The following is a 16,212-nucleotide window of genomic DNA, read 5'->3' on the forward strand; positions in this document are numbered from 1 at the left end:
CGTTGGCAACTCAACTGTAAGGACTGTGTGAAATCCTAAGATTTGGACCACAGCGGGTGGAGCACTAACATGACTCACTGGGCAATGACTCTCCCTTGAGCAACTAACCAAACTCACAGCTCCTCCTGAAGTGAGCTGAACGTGCTCCCTGCACACACAGAGGGTTAACTCAACAGCCAAGTGGGGCTATGTGCATTTTAATGACTGCAGTCACAAGGCAGTCTAACAGGAAAAGTATTTTTAGTACATAATGTAGACTTGGACCACTTCAGTATCCTGTTGGTTTGTTATACTTTGACCTGTGGTTCAAAGCTGCCCAGAACTTCTTTCTTACAACAAACTGAGGGAAAGTTTTTTGTTTTTAATTTAATTGTATCGGCTGGAATAGAACATCAAAGTAATGCTTCTTATTATTTAAGTGGGGGATAATGTTCCAATCAGGATACATAGGAGGAGCAGCAATGCTTTAGTGACCTATGTCATCAACAATAAATTTCTCTGGAAAAAAAGAATAATTGTTTCAGCTCTATTGATAGCACTCAGTCAGGACTGCTATGAAGTGGAGCCAAGTCACTCCAGACCAGAATTCTGTCCAGTATCATGTCTTAGGAGCAGATGCAAGAATATTACAAAGGAGAAGAACAAGAGTTTGTCTCCTAAATTCACTGAACTTGAATTTTCTTATAGTGAAAAGTTGCCTTGACTGTGCTTGGGGTTTTAGAAGGTTTCCTAAATGTGCAGACTCCAGCTATACCAACAAGCCAAGGGATTTCCTTTAAATATAAGGAGTCAAATTAGATGACCACAATGGTTCCATTTCATGCTCTAAAAAAGTAATTCCAAATATTCCTGCTGACACTAATATTCAGTAACAGATTCTTCAGACATTTGTCAGTTTGTTAAAATATTTTCTCTTCTTCCTTTCCAAATTGTTATTTTCCTAAATAGCTCAAATCCAAATGGTTCACTAAATGGAAGAAGAGAAAAAGAATTGTGTATTTTATAAACGTAATTGGTTCCCATGGAAACAGGGATTTAAATATATACCTCTCCTGAAAGAAATGTGCTTAACAGAGGTAAAATAAAGTAGACAGACACTCGGAGTGTCAGCTGAAGAATGCTGTGAGTATCAAATTCTTAAAGCCACTCCTGCTGTGTTCTGGGCAAACAAGAGAGAACAAGCCCAGTTTTGCTAGATAGGTAATTTATCAGATTCTTTATGTGGCTTTAGGTGCTCTTCATTTGAAGCGAACAAGCATAGTAAATTATTACCCACCTATTTTCTGCTGCCTGCACTTCATGCCGTTTTACAGACAAATAAAACAGTGGCTGTTGTTTCATCTAGAGCTGAAGTGCTGCACCAGATTATAGGAAAAAAAACCTGTTCGCATTTGAATGGTCTCTGAACTGCTAATGTGTTTATCATAAAAAAAGATATTTTGAATAACCTCAAGTAACTGGTGCATAATATCATAGATGGATCCTTCCTAAATTGTATCTGGCTGGTCAGAATGTCTTATGAATAAACCATCAGGTAACGTGTATGTAATATCTATTCAGAGTACACTATGAATAAACATTACAATAGACAGAAACAAAACACTACACTTCCCTAATTACATACAAATAACTGTAATTAAGATTTCTTTCTATAAAACTGTATGTAGTAGTCAGGACAATTATATCTTTAGTCCTCTTGGGACCTAGATCCTGATCTTGAGTAACTACATGAAAAGCAGCAACTCCTCCAGCTCCATCCACTTATGTATTTTATATTCTTTGCGTGTTACACGCAGTTCTGATGGCCTAGGTGACTTGACTGACTCCCTGATGGCTACTGAATGATGATGTTGATCTAAAGACTCAAGTGTTAGTGGATTACAGACTCGATTTAGAGGTACATCCTTTAGGGCTGAATTCCACTGCAGCGGTGCTACAGGAAAGCTGCAGTGTGGACTTCTCCCTCCTTTCCTAGCAGGTGGCACAGGACTCCCGGGCGCTTCCCGAGTGAACGCTTCCCTGGCACAGCTCCACTGGCGAGTCGCTCCGCGTTTGTGGCACTTGCGCCTGTGAACTTACCTCTCATCCGTCCTGCGGGAGAACTGGGCACACCGCAGCTTTCCCTCAGCGAGACCGGACGAGCCTGCACAGGCAGCAAAGAACCGGGCGCGGCCGGCGGGCCCGTGGGCCGGGCCGGGGCGGGCTCGGTGCCGGGGGCGGGGCGGGCACCGCCGGCCGCACAGGCTCCATTTTGCGGTGTGGCTGCGGAGGGAGGCCGGAGGTTCTGCAGGTTCCCCTCAGGTGAGGCGGCGGTGGGGGGAGAAAGGGAGGAGCCGGCGGGCCCAGACTCGTGCGCCCCTCGCCTCAGGCCCCGGCCCGGCAGAGTCTGTCACACCGTCCCGGGGGGCTCGGCCCCAGCCCCGGCTCTGCTCACACACCGTCCCGGGGGGCTCGGCCCCAGCCCCGCTGCGCTTTGCTCCGCCCGAGCTGGATGGAGCTGCTGGATGGGCAGCGCTCCCGGAGCCGCGGCCGTCCCCGCTCAGGGCTCGCAGATGTCCGGCCGAGGGAGGCGCCGCCCGCCCCAGGGAGCCGCACCCGCGGCGGGGGCTGCCCTCCCGCTGGAGGGGGACCAGGTCAGGTCGCCTCAGGAGAAGAACAGGTAGCGGGATATGGGATACGTGTCCCCGCCCGCAGCACCGGCTCGCCGGAGGGCTCAGCCAGCCCGGGGCTGGCGGCGGAGGCCGGGGCGATGCCCGATGGAGCTCAGCCGCGGGCAGAGCGGGCCCGGGCGGGGCCGCGGGGGTTGTGGGGCGGGTCCGGGGAGACGGGTCCGTGTGTACCTGCCGGGCTCCTGCACAACACTCCGAGCGCTGCGCGTCCGCTGATGTGTCACCGTCAGAGCCACGTCTGTCCCCCCCAAGAGAGATCCCCTCCTCGGATTTCCATTTCAGCCCGCAGAGAACGGGCGGGTGCTCTTGGCAGGCGCCGCAGCCAACTCACCGTCGGACTCCCGGCTTAACCCGCCCTGTGCCCGTCCGGGGAAACCGCAATCTGACGGGAAAATCTGTTGTTGCTTTGGTTATAAAAGTAGTCAAGTCAGAGCCTCTGTCCTGCTTGAGGACGCTTGCGCCAAATTTAAAGTCCATTTAAGCAGCGGTCAGTAATAAATACTGTACAGGTACTGGTTTAAGGTGTTCCTTAGGGAAATAAATCGCCATAAGCAGTGGTTATGATTAAAGCGTAGATTTGCAAATACACCTTATGTTGTTTTTTCCTTTTATTTATTTGGAAGTGATGATCCAAGTGTATCAGTGTGAGATGGAGTAGCAGTGCTTCTCTGCAAGTTGTTTTTGAGTCATCTTTGAACAATTCTATGCAAAGTTTTAAGGTTTTCCATATCAAGTCTCAGACGTTTAGTTCTATGTTCATCTACTGTCTTAATGGTCCAGTGCAGTAAGAATTCTGCTTTCAAATTCATTTGGTTTGGCTGATGAGTACCTAGAAATGTGAATAATCATTTGCTGTATTGCATTCATTTTTATATGTGCCAGGTCCTCTGATTTGTGCATCTAAGGTCCACACTGTCTTAGAAACATGCCATGAGAAACCCCCAGGCCCTCATCAGGGAATCTGTCTGGTTAGCATTAACATGATTTTTTTCCCTGCCATTAAATGTTTCATAACCTGGCTAATGGTCTTAAATCTCCCTGCCCAACTCGTTGGCAACATGGGGGATGATCTCTGTCCCTATTCCCCAAGTCCCTCTGTTAAAAATGAGACTAAAATAAACACTTACTGGCATGAAACAGAAATCTGCTACACAAATGAAGTAATAATGCTGAGGGATTACACCTATTCCTGTCAAATTACCATTTTCCATGGGATAGATAGAGACCTGCTCTTTTCTCAAAACTACCCTTGTGAGCAGAGGAGTGCAGGGTGATGGGAGACAGGTGCTTGGTGCAGTGCAGGACTGGGGTCTGCACTGTTTCTGTCCTGGCAAAGGGCTCAGCTCCCTCCTGCTGGCACCTCAAACTGTATCCTGTATTTGAGTTCTTTCTGGAGGTTCAAGCCTCTTAGCACGCTTCAATGTCTATCTGACCCTAAATAAGTGTGGTAGTTAATTACAGAGTTGAAGATGCTTCCCTTCTGAATTCTGATACCTGTGGTCAGATGTATAAAAAGAAAGGAAAAGATTTGTGGGTTAACAGCTGACAAGTACAAGCAATTCTAAACCTACTAAACATATTCTTCAAGTGATTTAACAGGTAATTAGCAAGGAAAATATCAACTACAAACTCATATATAGTGCCTTCATAGTGAAAATACCTTTTTTTTCTTTTTCTCCCAGAATGTCATACCCAGGTTATCCTCCTTCTGATGGCTACCCGGCTTTCCCTGGTTATCCTGTAAGTATGGCTCTTGAATGTGTTTCATTCCTAATGTATTTATATTCTGTGAATACCCCTTCTTACTGTGCTCTGTGTGAGTGTAAATACTAGCTGTCAGTTCATATACAATGTTCTGTAGAGATTATGGTCTTTGTTTTCCTCTGTGTATCCCTGAGGATAACTTTACAGCTGTCTCAAAAAATTCAAAGAAGGAAGTTTGGGGTTTTTTTTAAATTATGCCTGTTCTAGAAAGTTTTTTGATTATTTGATCTTATTTTACCTTTTTCTGGTTAGTTTTTTAAATATAGCTAAGTATCTCAGCAATTCTTTTTTGTTTTGTTTTTTTTTCTTAAAGTTTCTTCTATAAATATGAGAGTCTTTACATGCAGGGTCAGAGGTAATCTCTGAACCCATCTCTACCAAATACTTGCTTATCCGTATCCCAGGATTTACAGAGATGCTGAACAAACTTCAGTGGTCATAGCTCTCAGGAAGAGCTTGGAATGCTTTACTCAAGCAGCCCAGCTTTCATATGACACCAAGTAAATATTTTTCTGAGGATAGAGGACTTGGACCCTCTATCCTTCAGCCACAGGACTGTTTCACTTTCAGCTCACAATTGAATGGACAAAAAATTTAAATGAAACTTAATGGAAGGCTGAAATGTATCAGGTGTGGCTGATACTGCAGTATTTTTGATATGCCTGCATCATTTTTAAAAACTAGATTCATCTGTGTGCTTTTATGGCACTGATCATGGCACTCAGGACACTGTCATGGCCCTGTAATTGTGTGAATATTACTTGTGTTTTATGTAGTACAGAACTAGATTTAAGCATGGAGCTCAGCCTGAATGGCATTAAAATACTGAAAAGCTATAAATACATGCAATGTATAAATATAGGCATATAAATACATGCAATAAATTCTGTGATGGTTTTGCTTCACTATTTACCCTTACTCCCTCTGAAACACTAAAGTCAGTTGAACTAAAGACAAACATGTTAGAAATGAGACTTTATTAAATCCAGGATTTCTCTTCTCCCCTCAAGGTTCTGCTGAACCCTCATGATTGAGCTGTAGTTTATTTTTAACTACATCTGAAAATATTTTTTCCTTAGCTAGCGTCTAAAACATAACCAATTTCAATGGATTAATTTAAAAGACCTCTTAGATTTGGTATCAACAATTCTAGATTTCCTAGTCTCACTGGTGATGCTCAAAGTGACAGTCAGTTAAAAAAACCTATGTGAAATTTTCTTCTGCAGTACTGATAGTTATCTGAGCAGGGCTTTTGAGGATCCTAATTTTGGAATTGTGAATATAAATTCCCTTAAAATCTTTTGCCTGGCAGAGAAATATCAGAGTGTACCTCTGAGGAAAAGAATATTATATAGCCTGGACATAGTAATTTAGGGGTAGAAATCTTGGGGCAACCAAACCCAAGGAGAACATTTGAGCTAGGCCTTACTGTCTGCACTTTATTTCTGTTTTCTGAGGTCAAGACTGAATGTGTACTCTATGTAATGTGTGACTCGTATTTCTAAAAGTAGTCAGTAAAGATGATTCCCAGCAAGTGAGTAATGAGTCCATACATTATGCTTCATTATGAAGGTGATTTTAAATATATGATTTCTAAGATCAATTATATGAGATTTACCTTACAGGGTTTTCCTTAGAGATCCAGGTCGTTCAAGTAAATATTTCTAATGTATGTTAATGCTAACAGCAGCCTTTGTGGTATGGCTGGTAAATCATACATGTAGCAAAACAAAGGCATACAGATATTTGACTTGTTCTTTTTATTTAAAACATGTAATAGGTCTTCAATCTTGAGCCAGTGGTCCAGATTTAGTCATTGAATGTCCATGCTTTATAACCTGGATTCCAAAGGAAAACCCCAACACCTCTTGTAAGTTCTCACCCTGTAACATTTGAAAACAGTGTTTGTGCAATAGAGGCAGAAGTTTCCAAGGTTCTAAGCTCTTAAAAGTCCTGTAACAGGAGGTGAGCTCCTAATGATACACAGAGAGCAAGCCAAGCTGAGCTCACCTGTTCCTTATGTGGGATAGAAGGAGCAGACTTCCAGTATGTACTGACAGCTGACAAGTCAAATGTGGCTCAGCACTGTGTGTCCTCAGGGAGGAACGCTTTTCACTATGAGAGTAGTCAAACACTGGAACAGGGACCCGAAGAGACTGTGAGTTTGCTGTTCCTTGGAGATACTGAAAACTTGACAATCAGGCCTTGCATGACCTCATCCAACTCCAAAGCTGGCCCTGCTTTGAAGGTGGATGGAATCACAGACCATCCAGAGGTGCCTTCCACCCTGCAGCACTCTCTAATTCTGTTTTCTACATGGGAGATGCATCAGAAAACCCAACCAGGAGGAGCCCATCCAGGCTTCAGGAATTCTGCTGCTGCTTCAAGTGCTGAATCTAATTAAACAATTTTTGTTGTTATTATACAATTGGACAGTTTGGTAGCTTGGGAGTTTTTACTCTAAGGTCCTGTTAACAGGCATACAGACATCCTGTTTTTGTGTTTCAGCCGACAGGACAAGAGTCTGTCTATCCACCAGCTGGTCAGTACACCTATCCTGCAGTTCCTGGAGGATACCCTCCGGCAGGAGGAGGGACCTATCCTGCAGCACCACCCAGCGCTGGGTTTCCAGGGGCAGGATACCCTGCCCCAGGGGGCTACCCTGGAGCTCCCCAGGCTGGAGGAATGCCACCTTACCCTGGAGGTAGGATCCTTTGTTAGAGTACCACTTACAATTTCCAGTGTAACCATTCCCTGTGCTTGTTAGAAACAGGAAAGAAAAGCAGCTTTCTTCAGCAATCAGTTCAGGCAGCAGCAGGCAGGCAGGCAGCCAGATTGCCATCTAGCAGTAAATACCTGCATGCTGATGGCAGGGCCTTGATGGCTCTGGGTCACTGCACAGACATGGAGAAATTTGCCTGTTGTGTAGCTCTGCTCACGTGTCAGAAGTCAAGTACAAAACACTGAGCGTGCTAAAGTCTGTGTTTTCTCCTGGCTCCCACAGGCGCTGGATTTGGTGTGCCTCCCGCTGGCCCTGGCTTTGGTGGCTATCCACAGCCTCCTGCCCAAAACTATGCTGGAGGTGGACCAGCACAAATTCCAGGTATGTCATATATAGGAAACTTCAAGCATTGAAGGTTAAACCAAGAGATCCCAGGATAGGTAGTAACAAATTAGGCCCTTACCTTTTTTACTTTTAGCTGTTGAGGTCTGTGTGCTGTTTACATCCTGCCCCCTTTCTTGACAAAGGAACTGAAGGGCTGATGAGAACCAGCTCTGTGGGTGCTACATCCAAAAGGCATGGCTGTCCCTGATTAATGGTTATGATGTAGAGGTTTAGGTGCTTGTCCTTCTTCAAACTGCAAGTATCTGATAAGAACTATGAAATCCAGAGTCCACATGCAATGAGTAGACAGCTGTTAATCTGAATTGCATTTTTCAGATCTGTGTGTTCACAGTGATCCCTGGCGCACTGGGGAAGGAGGAAGGGAGAATGCACACAACTGCTTAAAAGAGTGCAGTGTTTGTAATGCTTTGAGTGGTCAGTTACCACAGGGATGATTTTTGTCCTGGTATGTGCCAGTTGTGTTTTTAAGAAATTCAGAGCAGCAAAATCTTTTTGTTTAATGATTGCTTGGTTAGCTCTAGTACTAAAATGGAAAGAAATATGCATACATGTTATGAATAAAAGTAAAATTCTAGTACAAAAAATTTTTTGCAGCTTTTGTATTCCCATTTGTTCACAAAATGAGATTCTTTCAATTCTTTTTGCATCAATAAATTCTTAATATTTATTGTTTATATGCTAGACATTTTCAATTATATAATATGGCTTTTAAAGAAAACATGGGACACGCATTCTGATTTGTGTGGGCTGCCTTGGCTTCTGTCAAAAATAGCATGATTTAATAAGGAGAGATTCTTCCAGTTCCCACAGCACCAGTAAATTTAGTATTTTTAGAATTACCTTGCTAGTGTATATATCAAAATGCATCTGTGATTGCTTGTTCCCCTTGTTCCCATGGGCAAGAAGTTCAGTTACTGATCATGACAGTTTATCATTACTTAGGAAACAGGTTTGGTGCAGTAGTAGGTCTGGCTTTATATTCAGATTAGATAGCATTTCCATAGTAAGAGAAGACCTAATTAATGTCTTCTACCTTGTTCTTTATTTTCAGTAGGATTTCCTGGTGGACAAGCACCATCCCCAATGCCTGGTCCGGTATGTGCTGTATTCTCTTCTATAATCAATCTTACGTGGTGCCTGTAGTTTTAATGTTTTTACAGGTGGTTTCCAACAGTTTACAGTGTGTTGTGCATCAGGAGTTTCCTTCTACCCTCAGAGTACAAACTGAACAAGATCATAACCCTGTATCTGTGTATTCTCACTCATCAAGATCTTCATCCATACAATTGGGTACAAGCAAGGCTTTGGGACTAGTGGGCCAAAGCTGTTCAACACAACCAAATGTCACCCTGATGCTGTGTTAGAGGAAGAAATGGAGAACTAATGGACAGCTCCTTCTGAAGTACTGATTCCAAAGCTGTGGTTTTAATTTGATTTTATATTGTGCAGGATATTTAGTTAAATGTGACTCTTATTCTCAGCCTGCAGCAATGGTTCAGGATACCCAGGGCACGATTCGAGCTGCTCCAGACTTTGATGCTGGAAGGGACGCAGAAATTCTACGCAAAGCTATGAAGGGTTTTGGTAAGTAAGCAACAGAAACTTTACTTTCTATTCAGCTAAATTCTTAATGCCATTCTGTTATTTTCTTCAATTTTTATTTAACTATACATTTCCCCCCCAGCCTTTTCAAAAGTCACACTTTCAAAATGGTTGGGGCTATTTAGTGGATGAAGTTACATGGAAAATTTAGTGGGCTTAAATGGTAATCACTTATTATGTAACTATGCCCAGTGTAACAGTATAAAATGCACAGTCTTGGAGGGACTATTTTGCATTCTTACGTGGCATTGCCATTCTGTTTCCAAGGAACTGATGAGCAGGCTATCATAGACGTTGTCGCTAACCGCTCCAATGATCAAAGGCAAAAGATCAAGGCAGCTTTCAAGACAATGTATGGCAAGGTATGTTCACTAGTTCTTTGAACTGGTAAACAAAACCAAACTTTCAGCTGCTGCTTGAACTGCCTGGTTGCATTTTAGTCCTGAGGAGTGATTTAGGCATCTTTAAAATGCACTTCTTTTGGTTATATTCCTTGTGTATTGGGGAACATCTGGTATTTGACACAGTGTTGTCCTGATACCTGGCAGAAGCAGGGGTGGGGAAAGGTTGGAGGCTGTCTCTGTCCTTGAACACACAAGAAGCTTCTCTGCTTCTCTAATGCTTGATAGACAGAAAATAATCAAGCTTAACTGCCTCTGTATTAGTATCTGAAACTACTGAGTTTTTTAGGCACACACACAAGCACTGAAATCTGTTCTTTCCTAAGAAACAGAGAATTGGATAGTCAATGAAAGTCCAGGTTAATTTAATTTCTTCACTCTGTCCAAAACTCTGACAGCTCAGCTCTTCTCAATTAACTCCTCACTAATTAAGACTTAATCAGGTCCTGAAAAATGCCACAACTATACATTTTCACTTTAAGTTGCAAAAATGACGGAGTTCTTCATAACAAATAAAACAAAGCTTTACAGGAAAACCAGCACAAAGGTAGAAATCAGTAATGAAAGTAAATTCTAGTTTGACTTTTTTTTTAGTATATAAGCTATCTGCTTAACACTCTCCAAAGCTCTTTTTGTGTTTATAATTTAACAGGATTTAATTAAAGATCTGAAGTCTGAGTTAAGTGGCAATGTGGAAGAACTGATTTTAGCGCTCTTCATGCCCAGTACCTACTATGATGCCTGGAGTTTACGTCATGCAATGAAGGTATGGTATTCCTGTGAAGGAAATAGTTTTAAACTATTCTAAAATACTCATCTAAGAATACCTGGTCCCACCATTGTTGAAAAATCCTTCAGTGTAAAACAAATCTTGGGATTACAGGGCTTAAAATTCTTTTCTATTGCATCCCTGAGTTCCAGACAATTTCTGCCAGTTAGCCAGTACAGGGCAGCTGTCCCTTCAGTAGAGCATGAAACGCTGCAGGACAGAACCTTGTTCTCTGCTACTTGGGCATAATTTTTGCTAGAGCCTAGGAAGGGCCAGGATGCTGTAAAAACCATAACCACTGTTCAGAGTGAAGGTACATACCTCTCCTGACTAGGAGCAAACCATTGTTACTGAAAGGTGGGTTTGGATTATCCTTTTTTTTTTTTTCCCCCAAAAGACAATGAAGAACTAATTTCTTAAGGTCAGATGATGCATATATCTGTTCAAGTATTAAGACAGCATTAGAGATTAGGTGAGCTACTTGGTTCAGTCTTTTAACTGAGGTAAACTGGTACATCCAATTTACCAGAATTTCCTGCTGGTGTGAGCTGTGGCAGCTCACAGTTGGCTGGTAGTGGAAATGAGTACCTCGAATGAGTTGGAATGGAGATCTTCTAACGAACGTGGAGCTTAAATTAAGATCTGCCTTAAATGGAGTGAATAGCCACTCAACCATTTTAAAAAATTCATAATGTAACATTACCTAGAAGCCTCACATAGATCCACTCTCCTATCTGGTCCTGCCTGAATTGAGATGACCATGCCATCTCACTGTACACAGAAATCTCAGTTAATTTGTATTCTGGGGAGAGGGAAGCATCTGTGAAAAGTGTCATGTTGAGGAAGCAGCCACATTTGGAATGGGGAACACATTTGTATGGTGACCAAAATAGAATTTGCATGTCTATCCTTGGCTTTACTGATTATCCTAAGGCTCTACCTTCCTTCAATAAGTTTACAGATTAAGGTTGCCAAAGAATTTCCTTTCTAAACCATTTTCCAGCTTTGGCTGATGTCACTGATGTATAGTTTTGGGGTGTGTTTTTGAACTGGTGCAGAATGGCATGTTTGAGGAATCTTCATTCCATTTTAAGTCTATAGAGAAGACTCAGTGCTTTCACACTGCAAGGACACTGTTCTTAAAATATAGATTGTATTAAGTTTTGAAATAACAGATGCCTGCCTTATTTCACAGTTGAAGACAACTGCATAGGTAGTGTTCTGTAGTTATGTCTTTGTTTTCTCTGCCTACAGGGAGCAGGCACTCAGGAGAGTGTGTTGATTGAGATCCTTTGCACAAGGACAAACCAGGAAATTCGAGAAATAGTGAACTGCTATAAATCAGAATTTGGAAGGGACATCGAACAAGACATCAGAGCAGACACTTCAGGACACTTTGAGCGATTGCTTATATCTATGTGCCAAGTGAGCTTTAATTTTTAAATTTTTTTTTTAGTAAGATAACAGTGTACAGTCTGATGTATGTAGTCAAAATGGCTCCATGAATAGCCTGTGTATGCTTAGCAAGAGCCAGGTTTTTAAGAAATTAGCCCTGGGTCATTAATTTATTCCCTAAGATATGACACTTCAGTCCTTCCTTAAGAGATACTTCCTATCTTCAAATCTATGATGAATTGTGTGACCTAATTTAGCACCCTAGATTAATTTCAGAGAACTTATGTGTAAATACTGTGCAGATGCAACCGAGTGGTTCTCTAAATTAGTGGTCCACACTGCTGTTAAAGCAAGATGCTTTTTATTTTTTGCATACGTTAACAAAATAATTTGTGTGAATCTGATTGGATAACCTTTATGGTATGTAGAATGCCTGTGAGAATCCCTGTGAACAAGCTAAGAGGTGCCCCAGGGCAAAAATTACCTCCCAAGTTACACCACAGCCTGCCTTCCCTTCACACCACGAGAATTAGGGAGGTGCTGCTATTGAACTCAGGTGAACACTGGAGCTTGCTTATCCCATATCATTTACTAGGGCTCATTTTGTGTTGAAGAATAGGAACTTGTGGTTATCCATATTTAGGAAGAAATATGTAAATAATGCAACTTTCCACAGTTCTCTGATCAATATGACTATTTCTGTTAGAATTACTATTACACTTCTCTACCTCATTGGCCTCTACCTTTGTGAGAGTTCAGCTATGCACTAGGTATTTGGATTTAAATGTCAAAATCCACAAGAAAGCAAACCTGGAGAAGCTCATGCTGCTCATTTTTATTTTGATAAATCCAGCAGTTTACAGTAACCGACAACCACATAATTTAAAGAGTATATTAACCACTATAGATACAACAGTATTTGAGAGCATGTATTCAAGCCTACTCAGCCAGTATATTTAGCAGTATCCATCCATGCACTGGGCAGCAAAAAACCAGAACAACCACCAAAGCATGTAAAATGTCACGTAAGCCCTACTGACATAACTGCAGTAAGTGCTTTCTGGAGACATTCTTACTTGAAATAAGCAACTTCTAAATAAAGTAGGAGACCTGAGATATTTCAGGTGTGCATATTCAGTAAGATAATTCATTAGTTTGTTTGGGAAGAGTCTTTGCAACTTGAAGCCTAGAAACAAAAAAATCAAGAGAAAGCTTACATTATTAAATAAAATAGAGAATTAAGTACAGTATTTAATTAGAACTGAGATGGTTTGTACAGGTGACGTTATCTGAGTCAGTGTATCTACAGTTTAAAGCATGCCCTACAGATAGAGTTCTGGGCCACTTTTGTATTTGTTTCCTATAAAGAGTACTAAACCAATATTAAACCAAAGAGAAGTTTTAAAGAAACTGCTATTTCTCTTTCTGCTTCAAGCTTGGAAGATACATGCTTGGGGTCTACACAGTTAAAGCATAGCCTTCTCTGTGAAATTTCATTTGAAATCTGTTGTCTTTGCTTTAAGGGTAATCGGGATGAGAATCAAACTGTGGATTATCAGAAAGCTCAAGAAGATGCTCAGCGTCTGTACCAAGCAGGTGAAGGAAGACTTGGGACTGATGAATCTTGCTTTAATATGGTTCTGGCAAGCAGAAGTTTTCCCCAGCTGAAAGCAACAGTTGAGGCATACTCCAGGGTAGGAGTTCTTCACTGATTTCAAATGAGCTTGGTCAATGTATTTTAAATTAAAGTTCCAGTTGTTACTGCATTTCATCATTCACATATTAATCTCATTTATTTGTAGATTGCTAATCGTGATTTATTAAGCAGCATTGACCGAGAGTTTTCTGGGAACGTGGAACGTGGTTTGAAAACTATTGGTAAGTGATACGTTCTTCCCTTCCCTTATCCTTTAAGAATTAAACCTTCTAAATGTAACCAAAGAAAAATCCAATTCAAGACTGGCCATATGGCAAATGATCACACAATCTGAGACTCTGCTAGCACAAAAGTAACTTCAATTATTCAAATTACTCAATTTACACTTAATTGAACAAAATAAGCATCCACCATGAACAAGTCAGTTTGAAATAAGAAAAGGCCACACAGAAGTACTTGTTACTTCTCCAGAGGGCAGGCAACTGCACAGAACCAGGGGCCACTGGTTAGTGCTTGGAGCTGTGTATTTCAGAGTTCTGCAGAATGAGTGATTCCCAGTGTAACAGAGCCGTGACTCTGGGTGTGGGCATCTCAGCAGAGACAGCTGAGCCACCCGCACAGATGACCTCAGAACCAACATGAACCTACTTAAGACACAGTTCTCTTTCTACTCCTCTTCCCCACCACCATCTACCCCCCAAAAGCTCAGCTATTGATAAGGAAAACCTCAGCAAAATAGAAGACCTGTTTTGAATTCACTTTTTCCTGCTGAGTTGTTATAGTAAAGCAATTCAACACAATTCAGCACAATTAACTGATAGCAAGAATCAGTATTATTTAGTGGTAAATTTGAAGACACCAGTCCTGTCAGTGCTTGCCAAAACGACAGCATTTCTGTAGCCATAACGGATAAGCAAAAACTTCCCAGAGAATATTCTACTCAAGAGTTTAATGGGAAAAGTTCAGGCTTGAAAAAGAATAATGGCTTGTCTCCGAGTTTGAATAATCTAACTGAAACAAGATCCATTCTGTAACTACTAGAGTGAGAACCTTCTACAGTTTTACTTTTCTTAGTGGATTCTAGCAGTGGAACACGAGTAAAATACCTTATTTCCCAGTACCAGCTATCCAAGGAGAACTGTTTTTGAATTACCTATTCGAGAATTAACATTTTAGACAGCTTTGAAAAGCATTTCCAGAGAAGTTAACTGCTAGTAACTGTAAGTTTTTGTGTGAAGGAATAACTCATTTGGTAATTTGAAAATAAGCTAATAATCTACAGTGACTGGATCTTCACCCAGACCTACTTCTAGATGGCTACAGCAAAAGTCCCCAGTTGATCCTGCCAGGATGCCTACACAGGATACAATACTGGAACTAATCCTAAAAATATACTTTGTTGCAGTGCAATGTGCTTTAAATCGCCCAGCCTTTTTTGCAGAAAGACTTTATCATTCTATGAGAGGAGCTGGCACAGATGATTCTACCCTCATCAGAATTGTGGTCACTCGCAGTGAGGTAAGAAACTTTCTCCTGGGTACAAGTCACTTGCAGCAGAAAGCCACCTACCCAAACCAGCTTGTCACTTGGTCCTCCTTTCACAGCTGTGAAATCATGTACTGCAATGAAGCTTTTATGGGGCTCACATTTAGATGAATCTCTTAATTAGTTTTAAAGCCAGCTTTCATTTAATTAACTCTGGCTAGATAGTAGTAACTGCTTGTTTTCCTTCTTAACTGTGGTTGCGTGTCCATGTAGCAAGTGAGCACCTCCAGGTCAGAGGTTCAGCTGTTCAGAGTTAGGACAGCACGGTGCTAACAAAGCACGGAACAACTGCTGGATCTGCTTTGGGAGCTGCTCCTCTGTCCTTGGAGGGACCAGCTGGCTTGTACACTGCACGGGGTTAATCAGTTGAACATCTCACCCTTGGCATGTGTCCTCTAGTCCACAGGGAGGAGATGCAGGGTGAGTGTCTAGGATTTAAATCATACACTGTGGTTGAGTTTTCTGCTTTTTTTTGTCTTTGCACAGATTGACCTTGTGCAAATTAAACAGATGTTCACACAGATGTATCAGAAGACTTTGGCTACAATGATAGCAAGTGATACAAGTGGTGATTACCGGCGGTTGCTGCTGGCAATTGTTGGGCAGTAGAAGAGGATTATGTTTTTTGGTGGTGTTTTTTTTTTTTTTTAAACAAACCGAAGGACATGAAACATGCTTTATGTAGACACTAACTATCCTTGTAAATGAATAATTTTAAACTTTGCATAATCAAATATGCCTTCTTGATGATTCAATAAGCTTGTTGCACTTACAATGCCTTAAATTACAGCACATAATATTCTTTATTGTATAATAAAAGACATATCTTATCTATTAGCCTCTAAGCCTTAGTCTTTTTGACCCAGACAAAACCGCCTCCCATCTACTGGTCTCTTGCATGACTAAGCTATCTCAGCCAAATGAATCTCCAGCACTCAAGAAGTTCCCCAAAATACCTAAACTTAACTGCTGATCTTACTGTGGATGACAAAAAAAAGCCTGAGGCTGTGATGTGAAGCATTTTACACCCCCCTCCCCTTTTAATGCCTTTCCATCATAATGTTGAAAATCATGCAAATACTCAGTTTGAGTCACAATACGCTGACAGTTTAGGGACCTTGGCAAAATCTGACTGTACTCCTCTATTAAATTTCTTACATTAGTGGTTAGTTACCATTATGCTTAAGGCGGCAATGCAAAGGAGAAATCATCTCAGATCTGATTTTGAAGTCTCTCCTCGTAAAGGAGTGGGTTATACAGCAAATGGCTGAGCAGTGAAAAAC

The 16,212-nt window shown here is 41.6% G+C and overlaps 2 protein-coding genes across 5 annotated transcripts in view; one reads left to right on the top strand and one right to left on the bottom strand.

Annotated features, from left to right (window-relative positions):
- Nucleotides 1-2,198: 2,198 nt before the first annotated feature.
- Nucleotides 2,199-15,767, top strand: ANXA7 (annexin A7). Of its 2 annotated transcripts, none has more exons than XM_027700255.1 (13): nucleotides 2,199-2,301; nucleotides 4,352-4,409; nucleotides 6,942-7,137; nucleotides 7,438-7,536; nucleotides 8,612-8,655; nucleotides 9,042-9,144; nucleotides 9,430-9,524; nucleotides 10,216-10,329; nucleotides 11,587-11,757; nucleotides 13,251-13,421; nucleotides 13,530-13,605; nucleotides 14,790-14,902; nucleotides 15,416-15,767. In XM_027700255.1, the coding sequence occupies exons 2-13, from the start codon at nucleotides 4,353-4,355 to the stop codon at nucleotides 15,536-15,538; spliced, it is 1,362 nt and encodes a 453-aa protein (XP_027556056.1). In that variant the 5' UTR covers nucleotides 2,199-2,301; nucleotide 4,352; the 3' UTR covers nucleotides 15,539-15,767. The 2 variants fall into 2 exon arrangements, with proteins under 2 accessions (XP_027556056.1, XP_027556057.1); XM_027700256.1 differs by having other exon boundaries at nucleotides 8,615-8,655.
- PPP3CB (protein phosphatase 3 catalytic subunit beta) overlaps nucleotides 7,594-16,212 on the bottom strand; it is a 53,267-nt gene continuing 44,648 nt past the window's right edge. For 2 of the 3 annotated variants that reach the window (XR_003536930.1, XM_027700254.1), the window contains one exon: nucleotides 12,543-12,913. The gene's annotated coding sequence lies outside the window, so the exon portion shown is untranslated. Of the gene's footprint in view, nucleotides 7,813-12,542; nucleotides 12,914-16,212 lie in introns of those variants that run through there. The other variant, XR_003536931.1, reaches the window with a different exon arrangement.

This window comes from Neopelma chrysocephalum, unplaced genomic scaffold, assembly GCF_003984885.1.
Source record: "Neopelma chrysocephalum unplaced genomic scaffold, ASM398488v2 Primary Assembly neopelma1_143, whole genome shotgun sequence".
NCBI classification, from domain to species: Eukaryota; Metazoa; Chordata; class Aves; order Passeriformes; family Pipridae; genus Neopelma; species Neopelma chrysocephalum.

Coding starts and splice junctions, on each gene's coding strand:
- ANXA7 (XM_027700255.1), top strand. CDS start 4,353: ATGTCATACCCAGGTTATCCTCCTTCTGATGGCTACCCGGCTTTCCCT. Junction 4,410..6,941: donor CGGCTTTCCCTGGTTATCCT/GTAAGTATGGCT, acceptor TTTGTGTTTCAG/CCGACAGGACAAGAGTCTGT. Junction 11,758..13,250: donor TGCTTATATCTATGTGCCAA/GTGAGCTTTAAT, acceptor CTTTGCTTTAAG/GGTAATCGGGATGAGAATCA.